This window comes from Eptesicus fuscus, chromosome 22 (assembly GCF_027574615.1).
Source record: "Eptesicus fuscus isolate TK198812 chromosome 22, DD_ASM_mEF_20220401, whole genome shotgun sequence".
NCBI lineage: Eukaryota > Metazoa > Chordata > Mammalia > Chiroptera > Vespertilionidae > Eptesicus > Eptesicus fuscus.
Window position 1 is genome coordinate 5176113 of NC_072494.1, and position 21661 is coordinate 5197773.

A 21661-nucleotide genomic window follows, 5' to 3' on the forward strand; every position below is an offset into this window, starting at 1 on the left:
AAACACTGCCGATGTCTTCCTCGATCATCGCATGACAGAGACTGTTTCCCACCGAAGGCATCCCTGTGCCCACGCCTTGGCCGGAGGGCCCGCCAGGCGAGGGCACACCTGCCAGGCAGCAGAAATATGACCCTTTGCGAACTCAGAATGAGACTTGAGAGGGAGAAATCAATCCTCCCCAAACCAAAAAATATGTGAGTGAGGGACCGGGATGTAGATTTCAGAAACCGGTCATCGTGGCAGAGAATTAGAAAGGAGGCCCCGGAAACAACCACAGGAGGGTCAAGTGCCTCCGTGCAGAACTCGCCTTGCTGTCCGCAGTGAACAGGAGCCTGAGAGCAACTCCCTAGTTCAGAAGCCACAGCCACTCCCCGGGGCCCCGCTCAGCGTGGTTTCATTTCTCTGCAAGGAGAATCACTGGGTTCTACTGTCCCGGTTTTTTCAAGTTCATTCTTTTTTTTTTTTTTTTTACATGCATTTTTTATTGATTTCAGAGAAGAAGGGAGAGGGAGAGAGAAACATCAATGATGAGAGTGAATCATCCATCTGCTGCCTCCTGTACGCCCCCTACTGGGGATTGAGCACAACACAGGCATCTGCCCTGACTGGGAATCGAACCGTGACCTCTTGGTTCATAGGTCAACGCTCAACCACTGAGCCATGCCGGCCAGGCCAAGTTCATTCTTTCAGTGTGAAATGTATGTTTACACATTTACAACTATGCTCCCAATATTTACATTAAGGTTGACATGTGGTGAGAAATTAGTTTTAGAGGTGGCAGAAAAGACAAAATGACTGATTAATATGGAAATAGTGTAACCTATGGATACGTTATTGCTAATTTATTATAGACAAAAACTCATTTATTATAAAGCCTTCAGGAATACACATCTGTTTCCTTAAAAAAGAAAAAAAAAGGATGAAATATATTTTTAGATCAGTGATTTTTAAAATCCCAGGTTGGTATTTTTTCTCTGCAATGTTTTCTTTGGGAACTGAAAATATGAAATTTCTCTATTGCACAAGTTGCCGGTATGTTTAAGAGTACATCTAAAAGAAATCAACGCTTCCGTCTAGATTTGAAATGAGTTTTTCAATCCTTTGAAATTAAAACATTAAGGAAAATTATAATCCAATACAATAAACCAGCATGGCAAGTTTTATTTCTATCCATGAAGACATACATAGACCACCCAGCTTAAGAGCAAATGGAGCCCACACTTGCTTCTCTGTTTTCCAATTCCTTTTGCTTTTTGGCGCCTACCACATAATTACATCCTTTTACATGTTTATCAGACCGTTCATTGTTTCCGTGACACTATGCCACACCGTAGTGAACCAATATAGTATTAAAATACTTTAGCCCTGGCCGGTTTGGCTCAGTGGATAGAGAGCCATCCCTCCGACTGAAGGGTCCTAGGTTCCATTCTGGCCAATGGCACATACCTCGGTTGCAGGCTCAATCCCTGGCCCTGGTCAGCGCCCCTGTGAGAGGCAACCAATCGATGTGTCTCTCTCAAATTGATGTTTCTCTCTCTGTACCTCCCCCCTCCCTTCCACTCTCTCTAAACATCAGTGGGAAAATATCCTGATTGAGGATTAACAACAGCAAAAGAAAGAAAGAAAAAGAACAGTTTCACACGTCCACGCATATGCCTACATCAAGACCTCTGCCTGCGTCTCCTTCCTTGGGCGGAACATAAATCCCTGCAGAGAGGAGAGTGTTTTCTCATTGATGGCACTGCAGGTGCTGCCGGTTCTATAAGACACAGAGTTGGTCATGAAAGCGAGGTTCCTTGCGCCCCTTTCCTCCCACGAGAAACAGGAATGGCATTTCCAGCAACGCTGTCCACCTGACAGAGGCGGCCGCCTGTGCAGATGGCTCTGCTGGACACATGAGACATCTCTGTGAACGAGACCGTGTTTCCAAGCCAGTCGCTTCGCAATCAAGATGAACCCCGAGAAAGAGCACTTATCAATGTAACCATTATCTGTCCGTTTGCTATTCAAGGTTATCACCCATCTGATGCATAACCTACGATCAGAAGGAGATGAGGGACCTGCACACTTATTTCCTCTGCTTCATCTCATCTCCAGGAAGCCCAACGCAGAACAATGGCTGGGATTTTTTAAACGCTAGTGACTGTGGACTTGAATGCAAGATGCTATGCGTCCTGCAAATATAAGGTAATTTTGCAATCGTCTGAAGGCATGGATTTCATTAAAAGAACCCATTTCCTGGTATACAGATGTGCCACAAGCAAACTCAATCTCGCACCTCCTAAACTTAGACAGAAGGACATTTTTAAAGCTCAGTTAAAATTTAATTGGTCGCTCTGACCTTGAGTGCCACTTTAGGTGAAAAATATCACACCGGTGCTCAGACTTCCTTGAGATTTATGATCTCATGTTCTTGAAAAAGGCCCAGCACCTCCGTGTTCCTGAAATAATTGATCTGTCTCTTCTAAGTGGTATTTTCCTGAATCTAACATCTGATGTCTCAGGAAGAAAAGTACAAACTGATGAAAATACCTCGCTATATTTAAAAAATCCAAAAGAGCTACCAGAATTTGCATCTACCACATTATTACATTTACAAAAAACAGCCAAGATCATAAATTGGTAAACTTCTTAGCACAGAACAGAAGACAAGAAAATGGAAACCAAACTGCAAAACCATTGGCAAATATTGTTGATCATGATTAACCACCATTATTAATAAAGAGCAAATGTTGTAAATGTGCTGACGAGACACACTGCAAAGCTATAATTCATATCTTTCTCGGTTTGAAAAGAACTCCACAAGGCACTGTATAACTTTTCGAACTGAGCAGTTTTCCTTTCTTTTCTTCTTTATTGCAATCACAAACACTACTAACTTCACCCAAAACTCCGGACCAACAACGTTACTGATTCCTCTACTTAAAGAAAAGCAAAATGCCGCAGAGGCCGTAAGACAAGCAGAGAAGAAGGGCCAATCTGAAAATGGCTCTGATTGTGTAACTCGAGCTTCAATGGAAATTCAGCATGAAATTCTGGGTCTGTCTGAAAAGAAATAACTGGCAAGTATTACTGGTTCTTCTACACATGACAGAACGTCTAATATGAAATAACATGCTCTACCTCAAAGCGCCTATAAGAATCGTCACCTCTTGGCATTGACTGCATACGTGGCACCGTTGCCAGTACTTTCACGTACCAGCTCGTGTCACGCTCACAACAGCTCTGTAAGGTAGGTTCTGTCTTTAGTCTCCTTTGACAAAGGAGGAAGCTACCGCGCAGAGAGGACACAAGTTGCCCAAGGTCAACTGCAATCAACAGCTAAGGTGGGTCGCCAGCCCAGACAATGTGGCTCGGAGCCAGGCTTCCTACAACTAGATTATTCCATGCTGCCCGAGAGCCAAGGCATGCAGAACAATTCTATTCACTCCTCCATCCATTGGGAAATATGTATTAGGCACCTACTACACAAAGAAGTTCTTGTCCACACAAAAGGTCTCCAGAGAAGACCCACCATTTACCTTTGAAACTGGGATCGGGTGCAGTGGTTCCATCTGAGCCCCACCCTGACTCATCACTTTTTTCTACAACACCCCCGTGAGGCCCCAGGCACAGCCCGGCTGTTCGCACTTGGAGAAGTCCACGAAATTAGCTGAAGAGAACTTAAAGGCACATCCAGGAAAGGCTCGCACAGAAAATAATGCCCTTGGAAGCCATTTATCTGTGCGGAGGAAGCCTCGGGTTTGCCGGTCCCTCGTTTAGACATCTCGGGAGTAAGACACGTCACACAGCTGAAGGGACTGCCAAATAGCAGTCCATGGCGACTGACGCGGAGCAAGGCCGTTAGCCAGCGGGGTTGCTCTGAACAAGGCTTTGCAACTTGCAACAGAAAGAGAGAAAGACAGCAAAGACTCTAACACACACATTCAAGGCTGACGTCAGAAGCCACCACAGGGAGAATAGCTGCCGTCACATTAGGAGCTGTAACACGAAAGGCCATCGACTACGTGCTCTTTTCAAAAACCTCAAAAAATGAGAAAACACTCATATATTTATACTTACACCTACTGGAAAGATCTCAGATAGATAGACAGATAGATAGATAGATAGACAGACAGACATATAGATATATAAAATTATAAGCATAACATATAATACTACGTCTTTTGTATTTCTAAGTCTAATCGTCATGAAGTCTTTCATGATCTTTGGACAAATTTTTGGACAAACAGGAATATCAGAAGAGTGATACCTCTACGAAGCCATCACCTTTAGGAAAGAGGAGGATAAACTATTTTATGATGGGTCCACTTGGTCATATTTATAATCTGTGAATTCACTATATCTCCCTTTAAATCATCTAAGCCTTAAAATTTAGGGCTCCTAAAATTTGGGGCTACAAATTGTTAATAGTCAAACGTGTTCTTACAGATATAATAAACAAAGACATGCATTTCTCTGTTGGGGGGGGAAGTGGATTAAATGAAAAAGCCAGAAGAGAAAATATTTGTAAAATAACATTTATAAAGGCTAATTTGTGAAACAAACATTTTTCAACTCACACAAAATAAGGAAAAGGTTATGCTCACAGTCATCCACTCCAACCACACAGAAGTCACCTCTACACATTACTGCAGAATCCTCTGGAAAGGGTAACATCTTGAGAAAGTTAGAACTATTAAGAGTCAACCAGAACCCCTATTTTTTTAATGGCCTCAATTTTGTTCCGAGGTTAAACGACTGGAACGGATCTCGGCAAGCCAGTGAGGCAATTTCTAACCGGAGGCAACAAAGCTCCATAAATCCTCTCACACAGCTCGCACGCTGGCGTGGCTGCCATGGGTGTGGCTGCAGTTAGGAGTTAGAAAGCTTTGAAAGCTAAACTCGACCACTCGGCAAACACTGTCGATGAGGCGCAAACCAAACCCAGGATCCGGATTCTGTCCCAGCGAGACTACCCTTTCATGTCCCACCTGGTTTATTACCAAGTTCATGGACTTGGGATCCTTTAGCCACGAACGCCTTTCACCCACAACACTGTGGCCACGCAGGGAGCTAATCTTTGGTAAGTAAACTGTGGAAGGCATTGCTTAATGGACGGTGAAGTAATTGCCCTAAAACAATGACGGGGCCGACCTCACCACGTGACACGGAAAACAACCACGTGCTCCCTGCAGCCGGAGTCCTCCCATTCTGTCTTCATTTGTAAAAGAGTTTACATGCAGGATGAAGAGAAGCATGTCTCCCAACGGGGAGGGCACCGAAGCTCTCCAGTTTATGAGCCCTCCATCCCCGTAGAAAATGCTAATTTTTAAGCCCCCGTTTGCTGGTTGGTTTTCTTTCCCGATTTGGGGGGGGGACCAGGGGGAGTTTGCTGGATACACTGGCATTAACCAGGGCCCCTGAGGCTGTTCAGTAAAGCGAGTAACTGGCTCGGGTGCTGATCGGGGAAAGAGTGTTCCTGAAGGTTACTCACCATGTGACCCTGTCCGAGGTGGCACCATCGGGTGAATGATTGACACATGAGATGCTGGCTCCTGGTCACACATTACATACCAAACTGCGGGGACCAAGGCCAACACGCTGCCTGACTCTCTACCGCAACCCCCAGAGACGTGGCTAGTCCCTCGCTACGTCACAATCAGACACGCGCAACCGAACACACCTGCGTCCACCTGCCGGGCGGTCCTCCGCAGCCCATTGGTCCGTTTCTGCCAGAAAACAAAACAAAGAGTTGGTATTAGTGACGCGCGCCCCTCAGTGAAGGATCTCATAAACCGTGAAACCTTAAAAAGTAAACTGTTCAAAATAAGTCAAAGTGTTACGTTGCATTTCCGTGATGGATAGCTACAGGTTTGTTATCCTAATATCTCAAAAGTATGTTTAAATTTTTTAATTAAAAAAATGTAACTGAATAAATTGGTTTTTAAAGTATATTACTTCGTGACACTCTGGAAAGCCAATGAATGGTGTACTTTTTCCGGGAAAAGGTATGACTACATTGGATCCAAACATCTGGTTCTAAAGCTTGTTTTTATAGTTTAACCTTTTTGTTTCTCCAATGAGTCTTCCGCCTGAACACCCCTCCGCCGGCTCTGTTACTCCTTGTAACCCTGTGGGAGAGCAGGGTGCTTCCATTTGCCACCTCTGGGTGTGAGTGCTCATTTTTCTGAAGTCAGAATGCCTGCAGGAGTGATGAGAGCGAAGCCCAGGCAGCCCAGCGCGGTCGGAACATGCTCCCAGCAAAAACGTGATCTCCAAAACGCTAACTCGGCGATTTCTGAGGCCTGACGGCCCAGCGCCTGGAGAGGATGCAGCGCCAATGCCTCCAGCTCCGACCTTAGCCAACACGTAATGAGGACGGTGTTTTAACTGTGGGTCGGTTGTATCTTAATTCTTCAAGAAACAAAACAGGCATGCAGCCTGTGGACCATAAAAGCCCATTCTGATTAGAGAAGAGGAATCCAAAAGAAAAACTGTGCATTGCAAAAATTACAAATGAGATGCAAAACAAAAGGTTTTAAAGCTTTGAAAATGCATAGGAACAACTTCGATTCCATACTGAATTTGTTCCTACCTAATAACTATGGTAACCCCTCGGATTAAAAAGGACTCGATTTCGCTTTGTATGACACATCTGGGTGAAAGGCTGAGCCTACGATGGCCACGTCCTTCAGGTTTTCAAGCTGCAGTTCTTCCCACGTGTTGGGGACTGCGCCTGTGTAGACTGCGCTCCATTCGGGGCGCACCCAGCTTTGCTCAGCACACACTAGCCATGGGTTTCTCCTTGGGTTCCTCCTGTTGTTTCCTTTCACGAGGTAAGTGGGGGAAATGGGCTCCCACAGATGCCAGGGGGCCTCCACGCCACGGTAAGCAGACGTCCAGGGTTCTCAGGTGAAAGCCAACTGGAGAAATCTTTTGCATATAACTTTTTCAAAATGGATTTGTGAAAAGGCCCATGGGATCATGACAATCAGCACTGAAGCTCGGGCCAATGAGATGACTGTCTGTACTGGACAGACGAGTCAGGGAGAGAGCCGCTGGGAGTGAGAAGTCAGTGTAGTCCTGGCCATCTGGTCAACCGGGCACAAAGGAGAAGCTTGGTGAGTCAGATTCATACGCAATCACTTGGAAGAAAGCTGCTTTCAAAGAAAGACACTTCTCTGCCTGAAACTTTATGTAAACGTTTTGCAGCTCTCTCTATAAATGAGCTCAACTGACAATATTTTCTATATAATGATGGCTATTTCGTTGTTAGTGACTTCCTGCATAGCCCTCCTCCTTCTTCATGTTAGAACAGCAGCTGTCTTTCTACTGCTCTTACACCATCTACTCTCAAAGGGCTTGGAAGGCAAAAAAGCAATTCAACCTTTGGGCCGTACTCCTAGAATCCCTAAGCCAGTACTATTTAAAACTATCAACTTAGAATGTGGAAAATGAACACTTGATTTCAAGAGTAACTCCACATTACCTTAGAAATTAGGATTAAAATTTGGAACACGGGGCAATTTTTAAGAGTATGAATTGTAGAATCAGACTGCCCAAGTTCAAATTCAGACCACCAGGCACCCGTTAGATCATGAATTAGTTAACATCTTTGTGCCTGTCTGGATCCCCCATTTCCAATGGGGATTATAGCCCCATCGGGGGTAATCATAGTGCCTACGTCATTGCATGTGTGGTGAAAATTAAGTGAGTTAATTTATGTTAAGTGCTTGGAACAGTTCCTGACACATAGCAAGGATTATTAAGTGAGAGCTTATTATTATTATTATTATTGTCCTTATTAACTTAATGGTATTTGGAATGTTTAAATTCATATAAAGGACAAATTCTTCTCCTAAAATTATTGCCCTACTGCTTATGTTTTAGGTTCTTCCTCCAGAAAATCACTGAAAACCAGTGACCTTGAGAACAGAAACTTCGCTACAGCAAGAGTGGGAAATGGAACAAACCATGATCTGGTGAATTTAAAAAAAGAGAGAGAGAATTTCAGCTCAGAACAAGTACATTTAGAGAGGCTGAAATTTATTATACTTTAAAAGCACCTAAGAAGTATTTTGCTGGGAAATGTTTAGCAGAGCATATTTAAACACACTCCACTCCCCCTGCCTAAATTCTCAAAAGCCTGGCACCGAGCTGGAGTTGACCTTGTCCCCAGCAGGGCCTGGTGGGCTCATGTCATGGGCATCCCTGGAGCTCGGAGCTCAGGTACAGCCCCAGGAGATCGGGAGGGGCCGCCTTCAGAGCCTTCTCCACCCCCTTTCATCTACCTGGGGAGGGAGGAAGAAGAGACAACAACCGAGGAACTTACTTTTATTTCTTGATGCATTACACCTTTTACCTTGTCTCTCTCTAAAAGAAATATCTTGATCCTCTAAGACTCTCTCTTCTTGCCTCTTTTGGGACACACCTAATTCTGTTGATTTTACCAACAAAACAAGCACGGGTTCATTTGCTATAAGGAACTGGCTGTGGTTCCTCCCTCTGTTTTGAAGGTAGAAAGCCCTGCGTGAGGGAACAGATTTAGAGTAGGTGTGTGTGAAGTAGGTATGCAACGATGACCTCGCTTCCTGGAGCCGAGGTGGCCTCTGGAGCCCATGCTGGAACGGGACGTGAGGTGCACGTCCCAGGGGAGGCTAAGGAGACCCGTGGGGCCTGTGGCTGCTGCAAACTGGCCCACCTTGACAATGAGGTATAACATGAACAGTGAAAAGTGTGATCGTGGCTCCGGCAAGGGGACCCACATAGGACTACAAGCAGGTACACGGAGAGAAAGGAGAACTTCACCAGAGGGAAGCAACAAGCGTCCCAGAGCTTACAGAGGCCTTCATCCTTCAGTTCAGGGAAGACTCCCGAACATCACAGCAGCATCAGTCTTGGCGGGGAGGACGGAGTGAAAGACACTTCCTAACATCCGATTCTCCCTTAAATCGAGCTCAAGTTCCCGGAGAAACCGGCCAGTATAAGAGCTTGCTGTAATTAGCCATCCAAAGTAGAGATGACTAGCAGATTCACACAGGAAATAAAAATTACACTTATTATATTCAAAAGTTAATAAGCAAGTCGCTGAAACACTGATGCTACATTTTTAAAAACTCAACATGAAAATGAATTTCTTGCCGAAACCGGTTTGGCTCAGTGGATAGAGCATCGGCCTTCGGACTGAAAGGTCCCGGGTTCGATTCCGGTCAAGGCATGTACCTTGGTTGCGGGCACATCCCCAGTAGGAGGCGTGCAGGAGGCAGCTGATCGATGTTTCTCATCGATGTTTCTAACTCTCTATCCCTCTCCCTTCCTCTCTGTAAAAAATCAATAAAATATATTTAATAAATAAAAAAGAAAAAAAGAAAATGAATTCCTTTCATGATAGGCTCACGTGTAACTTTTAAGAACACACACACACACACACAAAAAACAAAAAACAAAAAAAAAAAAAAACACCCAGAGAGAGCTGTTTAGCACCCTGTGAAAGTTATGAACCACTTCTCATCTGCACACTTTCTTTCTTGGCATAACTTGAATCAAATCAAGTGGAATAATCTTCCCAGAGGAAGAAAAGTAATGTCTGTTTCCAACAGGATCGAGGTAAAGTAGCCCTGAGATGAAGTCCAGGGTATGCAGGGTTTCAAAACCTGTACCAATAGCCTTGACACCAGCCTGCGAGGGAGAGAAGGGGGCAGCTCTCCAAGGTCTTCATGGCGCCTCTGGAACAATCCTCGCAGTCCTGGTGACAATCTCACCTGTCGGCTAAACACTAAAGGAAGCTCCTCAGTAACTCATTTTACCCTAGAGCATCCTGTATGGCCCATGCCAAAACCAGTATTATCTTGTTACACATCCCCTCGATCTAGAGTCTAAAACACCGTCAGCTCACACATGGAAGAGGCACACCTGAATGGCCACATCACACTCTTGTTATCCTGGATGAAAAAAGGGACGGGCTTTTGCAAAAGAAAAGCAGAAAATAACTTACCTCGTATTGACATCTTGCGATGCTTTTCATTATTTTTACCAACTATATGAACACCAGCCTATTAAATGCATACTGCTATGACACCACTCTTAATGAGATGCAATTGTGTTAAAATAATTTGGCATGGCATGTTTTTGTCATTCTTTTATTCTGGAATTCTCCGATAATGTCCTTCAGGTTCGCATATCATCACACATAGTTTCTATTTTAATTTTCTTTGCTAGGACCTTATTTGGGGGAGGTCGGGTAAGAAATGTGTTACTTTGGGTTGAAGGCCAAGGCAATGGCTGCCTGGAACTGGCCATGTTTTTCATTCTTTCTTCTTTTTTTAACAGCTTTATTCCAAGGGGTGACAGGGATCACATAGTTCTAAGCCATTCAACGTGAGATTGCATTAAACCCAAAGGAAACGGTTACCAGGTCCTGATTGGATCCACAGGAACCACGTCTGTGTTCCAATGTACAAGCACATCCCTGGGTGGCCGATGCTGGCACCGCAGTGCTGGGGAACACCCGGCAGCAACAGGCTGCGTGACAGCGACAGGCCCCCAGCCTCCTGGGAGGAGGCCACCTTCCTTCTGTACAGACGGGGCCAAGCTCCTCCTTCCCAGGCAATGCCTCGGGGGGCACTGCGTGTCCTAAACCTCCGAGTTTGTGGCATTCTGTGGCGGGGGAATGCACCCCCTCATGAATGCCCCAGCATTGCATCTGAAATTCACCTGAACCAGTAAGATGCTGCAAGTTCCAGTTCACACACCAGGCTTAGGCTAACCATCCGCGTTTTCCCTCCAGCGAGGCCTCCCACGGGGGACTGTGAACACTCCTCTGACTGAACCCCGCGTTTCACTCACGCGCTCTGGCTTGCTCCCCCGGCTCTTTTCCATCCACTTTCAGAGGCTCAGTTAACAGGCCAAAAGCCCACGCCTGTTAGCAAACGACCCCACATGCAAACGTGACCTGCAAAGGTTGAAATGTTCCTCTTACCTCCGGTGCTTTGAGCGTCCCCGGTTCTGAAAGAAATGTAAAGATGGGCATTGTCAGTGCAAAGTGTTCCGTGTGGTTAGAGCCTCCGCGGGCCGTGTGCAGCCGGTCGGACTCGGCTCTGCCGCCCTGCCTGGTGCCTGCACTAACTTTCCAGGGTCCCTCAGGCTGGGCTGGGGCTTGTTTTGCAACTCGGGTGCCCTGGCCCGATTGGCTGTCGGCAGAGTGACTCATGGTGCTGCATGACTTCTCGGTTACGCTTAACTTTTTCAATTGCTTATGGAGCCATGTCAGTCCAGCCCCATAAAGCTCCTTGAAACGGTGGCTCGCGCTAAATTTATGTGCCAAGAGAAAGCTGGGTGGGAACTTTCAACACACCTGGTTTTAAGAACCTCCACACACCAAGTTACAAAGGCCCTATCCTATTTGCAAGCATCGCAAATCGAGCACAGGACAATACTGCGTGTCATTCTTTTTGCATTAAGTGGCTACAACACTTATTTTTAATTTTGAGGGGGTGGGGAATACATTTCGCTTTAAAGATGGAAATAAAAAACAGAGGGCCGGATCCCAATCGGCTTTTCCTCTCCTCCGCAGTGGACCCGTCTCTATATAAAACCATGACGTCCATTCCATTTTAGTTCCTGAAAACGACCAGCAGGTCGCAGGGCCCGGGAGCTTCAGGTGAGCGACGCGGCAGGAAAGCAGAGGGCCGCCCTGTAATTAGCGGCTCCGGCTGCACAGGGAGGCCCGGTGGGGGCTATTCTTGCTCCTTCCCCCACACCCAGGGGCGCCTGGGCAGGTTCCAACTCCTCTGCTCTGAAGGAAAACACCTCGCCGTTCTCTCCTGTGCCGGTACCTTTCCCACCCGACACGATCCTCTAAAGAAGGACCGGAAAGAGAAAAGGAACGAGAAAAAGAAACCGAGGGGGAAACTCAGGAAAAGGGGGGAAAGTCAGGAAAAGGGGGGAAAGCCTAAACATGAGCTCTGTGGGCCGAGGAGCCCCACTGAGCGGAGTTCGAGGGCGCGCCGTCCTTCAGAGCCCGCCTGGCGGCCACAGGTTGTACACACAGAATGACCGCCTGGGGCAGGGAACAGGAGGTTTGCTCTGGTTTTGTTTTCATTTGAAGGACTGACTGCTCCTGATTCGTGGAAAGGAAAACCCATGGGCGAAAAGTCACCTTTCTGAGAAAAGCTGCGTCTGCATTCCTTGATCCGCTTTCCAACCCCATCACCCCGGCCTCACAGGCAGCTGTCAGGTGGGAGGCGGCCTCTGCCCAGGGTTCCTGGACAGGAAGCGACTCCACTCCTTGTCCTCCCTCTAGAAATAGGCCGGCTGCAGAGGGCAGGCTGGGGGAGGCTGGTTGGGGAGAGGGTCTGTACGCGCACCATCTGGCTGGATGCTGGGCCCAGACTTAGGACCCGGGCGAGGTGAACTCGGATCCTAACAGCAGTCGTAATACCTGTCTCACTGGTTCGACCAAAAAGACCCATCTGCCCAAACAGCTCTGAGCTCCTTTCTCCTCCAATCAGTGAGGTAGAGCGAGCCAACAGGAGTGGGGAGTCCAGTCCAAGTCTGCCTGCCCCGGAGACTGAGCAGAGCTCGATGCTTCCAGACAACCTCTGCCATCGGAAAACCCAGACCGCCCCGGGGCCTGCTGCCACAGAAGCGTGCCCCTTCGCATCGATTCCAGAGGAGCCTTTTGCTCCTGGCTCTGCACAGAGGTGTTCTCATGTTGTGGGGAAGCAGGTCCTTTACAATGTGCTTTAAATGTCCCTGTAAACCCACCACGCCCAGGGGGGCACCTGGGAGCCCCTCGGGAAGAGGAGACCGTGGTCTCCCCGGGGGCAGGTTGCTGTGTGTGCACCTCTTTACCCTGAAAACGGGTCCAGGAAAAATAAAGACCCTCATTTAAGCTCTCTGCACCCTGACAGGGTGCGAGCGCCCGCTGGCCAGTCGCCTGCATGAGGGAGCCTCTCACGAAGTCAAGAGGGTGTGAGGCCCGGCCAGCGTGGCTCAGTGGTTGAGCCTTCACCTATAAACCAGGAGGTCATGGTTTGATTGCCAGTCAGGGCACATGCCCGGGATGAGGGCTCAATCCCCAGTGTGGGGTGTGCTGGAGGCAGCCGGTCCATGTTTCTCATCATGGATGTTTCTATCCTTGTCTTCCTTCCTCTCTTTGAAATAAAAATGAAAATGGAGAAAAAGGGTGTGAGGTCCAGGCAGCCACAAGTGGGAACAGACTGGACTCGGGGAACCACCCCACGCACCGCTCCTCCTTCACTCCTCCCGCTTCCTGCTGCCCCCACTTCGAGGACCCGCTTTCCTTACCATCCTCATTGGATGCGCTAAGAACTGCTCTCCACAGGCCTCCCCGTGTAACCACAGAGGAAAATGGGAAAGGGGCTTTGGGCTGGGTGCAAGGGCAAGGCCAAGGCCAGGGTCCTGCACTGGGGCTGACCCTGGCCCTCGCCACGACTCCCTGTCCTCACAGCCCCCACCCTCCCCTGCCCCCCACCCCCCCGAGAAAGAGGCGCATTCCCTCCCTGGCTCTGGCGGAAGGCCGCTCACACTCTGACCTGCGCAGGCTGCGCGGATCACGTCAACAATGGCTCTTGGAAGTCAGACCTTTTACTCATCATTTCGTGGGAGGGTTCTGTACATTTTCTGAGAGCAGGGCCAAAGCCAACGGGCTGGAAATGACACTTAGAATCTGTTCTGAGTTCAGAAATTCTCAGCTAGGACCCTTTACTGACACATTTCTAATTATTGAGCGGATTGACTCATTCACAGGCAGAAGCTAAATCCTGACCACGGTATCGATGCAACAGCGTGTTAACTTCGACTAAAATAACAGGGAGGAGAGGGGGAAACCCAGCGGCAAGGCTGTTCCCCAGGTCAGAGTTCCCGCTGGCCGGGAAGCCAGGAAAGAAGCTCCTGGGATGAAGTGCTAGGGAGACGCGGCTCCGCTCTCCAGCCTGCCATGCCGTCCTTCCCCTCTTGCCATGCACCCAAATGCCAACACGGGCGCTGAGACCCCCACACAGCTCTGAGGCCCGGTCCCACGTCAGGCCCAACACCCCGAGGGCTGATCATCACCAAGTCTACTTCCGACCTGCTGGGACGGCTGCTGGATGAGATCTGAAGACACGGCCCCCTGTCTCTTTCTCCTGGGAACTGCCTTAGGGTAACAAGTTAATTCTTCAACTTTGTCCAAAAGTCTTTAATCCTCAACGTGTTTTTCCCCTGCAGCCTGCTTCTCGGGCTCCTATTGATCAAACTGTAAAATGTTCTTGGCCTTTCAAGCACCTTTCTAGGGGGTGACTCACGGGCCCGCGAGGGGTTCAGACCTCTCGTTCTCTCATCAGGCCCCAACTAGCTCGTGCGGCTCGGAGCCGAGGTGCGGCTGAGGGCGGGGCGTGCAGGGCTCCAGCCTGCAGCCAGCCCGGGGCGCCACGGGCAGGGGTGTGAGAGAAATGGTTTCCACCGAGGCTGTGCACTCACGTCCCATGATTCATTTGCTGGAACAAAAACCCAGCTCTATTATATGTGCCCGTCCCATACAAGTGGCTCCCGGTGCATGTATTACGACGCAATCTGCTTCGTCTCTCATCTGAAGTTCTCTTTCTTCAAACCAAGAAACTCAACACCCAGTGCTATCACTGGTCTCAAACGGGGGCAACGACAAGTCATTACTAGTGGAGCTCGTGACGGTGCCTTGTCATCAGAGCTAAACAGGCCATTTCTGTGCAGCAGTAACGCGAGAGGACAGTGGGGACTGAGCCGGTTTGGGAGGAAGTTGTGTGGCTACTATGCTCACCACTCAGATCTACAGCAAAATCTGGGAAAACAAAAAACTATAAGCAATACTTGGGAAGAGGCTTCAAGTTCAAGTCTTTTCCGGACGCTAAGAGGAATCCAACCATGTAACAGATCCCACTTCCCTTTAATAATGATCACTGTATCATGCAACTGACCCAAACGGGCAGATGGAAGGGATCACAGCAAGGCTTGAGTCTAAAATTGTCTTGATGGGTCAAAAAAGAGGACTGACTTACGTGATAGGATTGAAGTATAGGAAGTAGAAGTAAAGCCAGTTTGGGGTTATATAATCGATGACCAAGCCTTGGTTCATAGAAAAGTTCCAATACCTAATGGTGGTAGGCTGACATGAAATTCTAGTCACATGGCTTAGGGCATGTTAAAATACTGCAGTCCTCTTTGTAAAAGAGCCAATTCGGATGCCCATTTGGGGGGTGGGAGGGCGGCTCTAGGTAGCAACCTGGCAGGGTTAAGCCATTAGGCCACGAGGAGTGGCTGCAGCCGGAGCCGTTTTTAAACAGAGAAGCAAGTGGGGAGCACTTCCGTGACATACAGAGCGGCTGAGGCCTGCGCCCCGCTCCCCGGGAAGCTGCCTCACACCGGCATCGCCCCCTTCCTTTGTCTAAAGGGAGAGGTGCAAAGCCAGCTGTACTGAGCCACGTCAGGGCGAGAAGGGGAGCGAAGGGCGTCTGACCAGATGCTACGGGAGGGGAAAGGCACAGCGTCCCCAGAGGTCGCAGCCCCGGCTCAGGCTTCCCAGGGGGACACTGTGGAAAAGAGCTGCCACCGGCCGTGACGTCGCGTGGCAGGGGCCTGTGCGGGGACGCTCGTCTAGGGAGGCCATGCCCATCACTGCTGAGCGGGAAGCGCCAGCAGCTCACCTCCAGGTCCCTGCGCGTTGAGCGCTGAGGTTGCCATGGCGAGCGGGAGGCGTCCACTCAGGTTCAGGGACAAAAAGGGTCAGTGGGACTGCCTGCTTGTTACACCCCTGCAAGTTCCCAGATGTGAAGACACAAATTAACCCCCAACCTTCCGATCTGGTTCCAAGCTGCGCAGTTGGTCTGATAAAGAGCCAACATTTATTAAAACACCTTTCCCCTCCTTCACGTGTACTGGAGTTCGTCATCTGTCGGAGTGGAATATTCATGAGAATTACTTCCTTCACTCAGAAATGCGCCGCATTTTTTGCCAAGTAATTATTACTTCAAGGATGAATGGAGACTAGGTGAATTTAAGGGATACGGAGCATGAGGTATGAAGGGTTCCTGAGCCCTGGGAAGACAGCACCCAGAGAAGGCTTAACATCCACAAAAACAGGTGACTCAGCTACTTCCAATGCTTGAAGGTTGGTCTTCAGCCACATCCAACAGGTGAAGGATTGCGGTGGGGCGGAAACATTTCTATTGGGGGGAAAGGACCAACTACCTGGTCTTATGCATCCTGACTTTGGACCTGGTACTAAGGGGAGATACAAATGAGGGACACACTCCCGTAGTGAAGGAGCATGTAACCTACCAGAGGAAATAAAAAGCGTCAGAGAGGAGGGCTCACCACACACAGGCCCTGAGTTCCACCACAAGGCCCAGCTGCCCTTGTCATTCAGCTGAGATCACATGACCAGTTTTACCCAATGGGCTGTGAGCAAACTAAACGGCATTGCTCACTTCCAGTCCCTGGGGCTTCAGAGCAGCAACCCTGGAGGCCGAGCGTGGAAGAGGCAGAGCCACAAGAAGGAACTGGTGTGGATCCCCGAGCCCTGAGCTAAAGGGAGCTATCCCGGGGGGCCAGGGCCGCAGCACCGTGTGTGTGAGAAATAAACGGGGATGGTTAAAGCCATTGGGACTGGGGGCATTTAGTTGCCACAACACAGCCTAACTCTGGCAAATGTATAAAACCCACACAAAAACCAACGGGAGAACAATTTACAGGAGACCAGCACTGGGCAGTGGAGGAAGGTTAGAGGACTGGCACAGAGCCTGGAGAAGGGGAAGGAAAGGGAGAGTCAGATCTGGGAACCGGAGGGAGAAAAGAAAGTGTGTTTCAAGGAGATGAAACAGGAAGAGCGAAGCAAAGATTCTAAAAATGGATTCACAAGGAGGTGTGAACCCCTCTTTCCTGCTTGATAATAAACCCCACCACCAGCTGAGAGGAGGACGCTGCCCTGCAGGGAGGGGTAGCTGTGTAAGTACCATCCATAATCTGCGGGGCACCCACAGTCTGATTCTCAGTTACCTTGCTTTCCTACGTGCATGACTCAGTTTCCTCATCTCCACACGAGAGGCCGAGGACTGAAGGTGTTTATATCGTCCAGCTCTGAGACAGCCCCTGAGACAGGGCAAGCATGACCCTCAGGGATGCCTCGTTTCTCACACTTCCACACACTGAAACCTACACACAGTTGGTAGCTACCAGCTTACCCAATTCAAAGGTGTTATTGCTTTAAAAAAAACCTATCAGGACATCTCTCCCTTTCCGAGAGAAGAGGAAGCACCTGCTGCTGCGAGGGCCACTCGCTGGGGGTGGCTCTGTGCCGTCACACATGCGGCAGGTGTCAGCACAGCCCGGAGCGCAGGACCAACTCGGGACCTGGCCCTGCTGGAGCCGAATCTGTGTTCTATCATTAAACCGCTTAGACACGTTCCTATGTCTCTCCCTCGGTTTCTTGTCTGTGAGACAAGAAAAGCAATGAAACCAACTTCATGGACCTTGGTCGGCCTACATGAGGGAACAGTGGCCAAGTCCTTAAACGGTGCCTGGCACTTCATACATATTTATTTTTTAAAAGAAAGAAAGAAGAAAACTTTCAGTCCTGGCTGGTGTGGCTCAGTTATTGTCCTGTGCACCGAGAGGTCACTGGTTCAATTCAGTCAAGGCACAGGCCGGGGTTGCGGGCTGGATTCCCAGTAGGGGGCATGCAGGAGGCAGCTGACTGAGGTTTCTATCTCTTTCTCTCTCCCTCTCCCTTCCTCTCTCTCTAAAATCAATAAAAATATTTTTAAATAAAGGAATGAATAACTTTCAAAGGCTGGTGCTATTATTATCCCTATTGGAGAAGGGAAGGTGAAGTAACTGGGGTTAAGTCACCCCACAAGTTAGCTGTGGAGCCAGATTTCAACCAGACAGGACTCCAGCGCTGGGTGGCTCTCCCACCATCACATGCTAGCTCCCTCCCCTCACAGAACCGCTCAGCGAAAGACAGAGGGACAGACACTGGCAACATCCCAGTAGAAATCCCAACTGTTTCCTACTGACCTTTTTGTTAAAAAACATGGAAGTGAAAATGTTAGAAGTCCATGGCTGTCCTTCTTGTGTCTCCCTTCTCAGTTTGGTGCTCACTCATGTTTCTATCCACATTTGCTCCACATCCCCAAACAAGAAGGAAATTACAGAAGAAGCCCGTCCTTTAAAGAAAATGACTTTCCAACTCAGCCCCATGGATTCCCTTACTGAGCCCCCACTGTGCCAGGCTCTGCACTGAGCATCCACATAACTGATCTGACCCTCACAAGAACCCTCCAACTTCCATCTTAAAGATGAATATAGGAGAGCTCAGAATGCTTAAGTAACTTCCGCGAACTCATGTAACTAGTAAATAGCAGAGTTTCAAGAATCTCTGCTTGAGCCCTGGCTGGCTTGGCTCAGTGAATAGAGTGTTGGCCTGCGGACTGAAGGGTCCTGGGTTTGATTCCAGTCAAGGGCACGTGCCTGGGTTTTGGACTCGATCCCCAGCAGGGGGTGTGCAGGAGGCAGCCAATCAATGATTCTCTCTTCCTCTCTGAAATCAATAAAAATATTTTAAAAAAAAAGAATCTCTGCTTGACTCTCCACTACTCTCCCACACTGTACCCCACAGAACGGAAGAACCAGGCCAACCATGGGACCTCTTGACTCTCCACTGCTCTCCTACTGTTCCCTGTAGGATCGAAGAACCACACCAACCAGTTCAATCACGGAACCCCTTTATCTTCCGCCCAGACTCAGCAAACAGGGCTGCAGAGCTTAGGAAACCACACCAGCCTCTATGGGCAAATAACATGTGAACGGTCCCCAAAGACATGAAAAAATGGGGCCAGTGAAAACGACAAAGTTTAAGTGATCAATTGTGTCAGGCAGACAAAGAATAGTGGTAACACTATGTACTATTCTGTATTTTACAACTTTGTAGACTGTTCTTTTTTAAATATTTTTTATTGATTTCAGAGAGGAAGGAGAGGGAGAGAGAGATAGAAACATCAATGATGAGAGAGAATCATTGATCAGCTGCCTCCTGCACGCCCCCTATTGGGGATCGAGCCCAAAACCCAGGCACTGCCTGACCAGGAATCAAACCCTGACCTCCTGGTTCATAGGTTGATGCTCAACCACCGAGCCACGCCGGCCGGGCTGTAGTCTGTTCTTGACCTTCAGACATAGTAGTGGGTACTAACCTTGTCGCCTTCACTTGACAGAGCTCGAGTGAGTTGCAGAAGCGCCCTGACCGAGCACAGACATCCTTTGTGTGCCCTGGCGCCACACACAGAGGCCCATGGGGCAGGCACCGTGCGAGTGCTCAGCTAACGGCAGACCTTCTCCCAGCAGCTGCCCGTCTCCGGCCTGGGGAGCGGCTCCCGGGGCCCTGGCCGAAGGTCCGCGGAAGGAGCCAGTGAGGCGTGTGCTGTGATCTCAGGCCTCTAATAGGATTCGCCCGCTTCCCACACTGCCCGGTTTCTGAAGTCAGCCCTGAAACGAGCTATTATTCTCTTCTTCACATTCACTCTTCTTCACATTATCCAAAATAATTCAATGTCCACCTTTCCCTTTGGGAAAATCAAAGGTTGACATGGCTGCCTTTTGAGCTCAAGCTGTTCAAGATCCCTTTCTTCTCTTCAAAAAGTTTCTCTGATTTTGAAAGGTCTTATTGATAAAACGCAGACAGAGAAACTCAGGGGAACAGGACAAAGAGAAAGGAGAAGAAAGAGAAAGAATAAAGAGGCCAGGAAAGAAAGAGAAGAAAGAGAGAGCCCAGGAGGAGAGGCGGAAGGCTCCTGAATGTGCGATGGCCGACGGCTAGAGACGGGTTCGTGAAACAATCGTGGGGTGCTATTTTTAAAAACCAGGGGGAAATATTTACACAAAATCCAAAGAATATTGCTTTTTGTTCCATGCTGGGAAATGACAATGTATTCAATTCGTTAACTCATGAATTTTCTGCATGATGCTTACTGCTGGCATCATTAGCATTTCTGAGCTGAGTATTTAAGAGAATAAGGGAGGAATTGAAGAACTGAAGATAGAAATGAAGAATAATTTTTTGTTTTGTTTCTGTTACTCCACGTGTCTGTTTGGGTGGTAAGAGTCCAGCCTGAGTGAGATTAGGGGATTGGTGTGAGTGAAATGGGTAACATGAAACCTCCCTAACTCCTCCGGAAATTGAACCCGCTGCCTGCCACGTGTGTAGAGAAGTCACATGACTTTCAACAATCCTCTAACCTGTGCTCATCAATGAGTGTCAAAGCAAAGATGCTACTGTAAATACATCCCGAGTGTAAATGGGGCCTGATTACATTTAGCAAGTTCTGTGTCCCAATTAGAAGCAGAATCACCCCAAGAGACATGACTTACCCGCAGAATTAACTCGGCCACAGTTGTCGACTCTTCCCAGACATTCTTTGTGAGCCCTGGCGCCGCACTTGAAGCATAAATAGCCCTGGTAAAAGGTTCCTCTGCAAGGTGGAGTGGGAGACAGAGGGGTGAGCAGGCGCTGAGCTTTGCCTCTACGCAATCATTAGTGCGAGAAAGGAAAACAGGGGAACACAGTGCTGTGTGCGAAGCCGAGGCAGGGGACCTCCCGGGGCCTGGGGGACCCCAGGTTCAAGGCCCAGGAGAGCTCTGTGGGGTGCACACTGTTGAGACAATATCCCCATTTCCTCCCCCCCACCCCCCTTGGGAACGCTGGGCTGGGACGTCAGGGGCCTGCAATGCTCAGCAGTGAGACCGGCTCCCTCAGGCTGGACCCCGGCCGCGGAGCTCACCTGAGCAGCATCTGGCAGGCCTTGCAGGAGGTCACCCGGCTGAAGGTGTGCATCTTAAACTCGTGGAAATTGGAGTCGGCATGGTCTGGCCTTATGTTGGACCTAGAAGAAGGGAAAGAAGGAGCTTCCTAAAGAAAGTCTCACAGGGAAGGAGCAGTCCAGTCATCAGAAACCAGAGTTCATCAACATCCGTGGGGTGGAGATCTGATTCGAGCAAAAAGGCTATTCCAAACGCAATGTTTCTCAAAGCCAAGGGTGTGTTTTGCCTTAAAACATGCACCGAAATCTCACTGTGTCAGAGCCAGCAGCCCGTGAGGAGTTAAGGGACCTGATCCTCCTTAGAATCGAGTGTTCCCAGAGAACTTTCCAGAATAGCCACAGAAGACAACCTTTCAGGGAAAACACAAAACAGGCTAGACAGTCATTTCTTGCCTCTGGCCACAGCCCTGAGCTATAAACTAGCTGGAGGGGGTGAGGGCAGGGAAGAGGGTCCCTCCACAGAGCCCACCTCTGCACAGGTGCGACGTGGCTGCTGTGATGGTCTATAAAAGTGAATGAAATCATGTCACGAAACGTTTGAAACAAGGTACCAGTCTGATCACTAAAAACTTCAAGTGTAGGTAAGCAGTTCAGTGAGGGACGGAGGCAGCTAATGCAGATTAAATAAATAAACAAACAAACAAACAAACAAACCAAAAAACTTCCTCCTCCACAACAATTCACTTTCCTTACAATCCAGGTAAAATTAAACAAACAAATGCTATCATTTATGTTTTTTTAATATATTTTTATTGATTTCAGAGAGGAAGAGAGAGGAAGAGAGAGATAGAAACATCAATGATGAAAGAGAACCATGGATCGGCTGCCTC

At 48.6% G+C, this 21661-nt stretch overlaps 1 protein-coding gene across 1 annotated transcript in view; it reads right to left on the reverse strand.

Annotated features, from left to right (window-relative positions):
* Positions 1-21661, reverse strand: part of VAV3 (vav guanine nucleotide exchange factor 3) — a 169210-nt gene that overhangs the window by 60162 nt on the left and 87387 nt on the right. The window contains exons 16-19 of the mRNA XM_008147095.3: positions 20793-20894; positions 20383-20483; positions 10961-10986; positions 5666-5711 (exon numbers count right to left, since the gene is read on the reverse strand). Coding sequence (XP_008145317.2) covers positions 5666-5711; positions 10961-10986; positions 20383-20483; positions 20793-20894 — 275 coding nt within the window. The remainder of the gene's footprint in view (positions 1-5665; positions 5712-10960; positions 10987-20382; positions 20484-20792; positions 20895-21661) is intronic.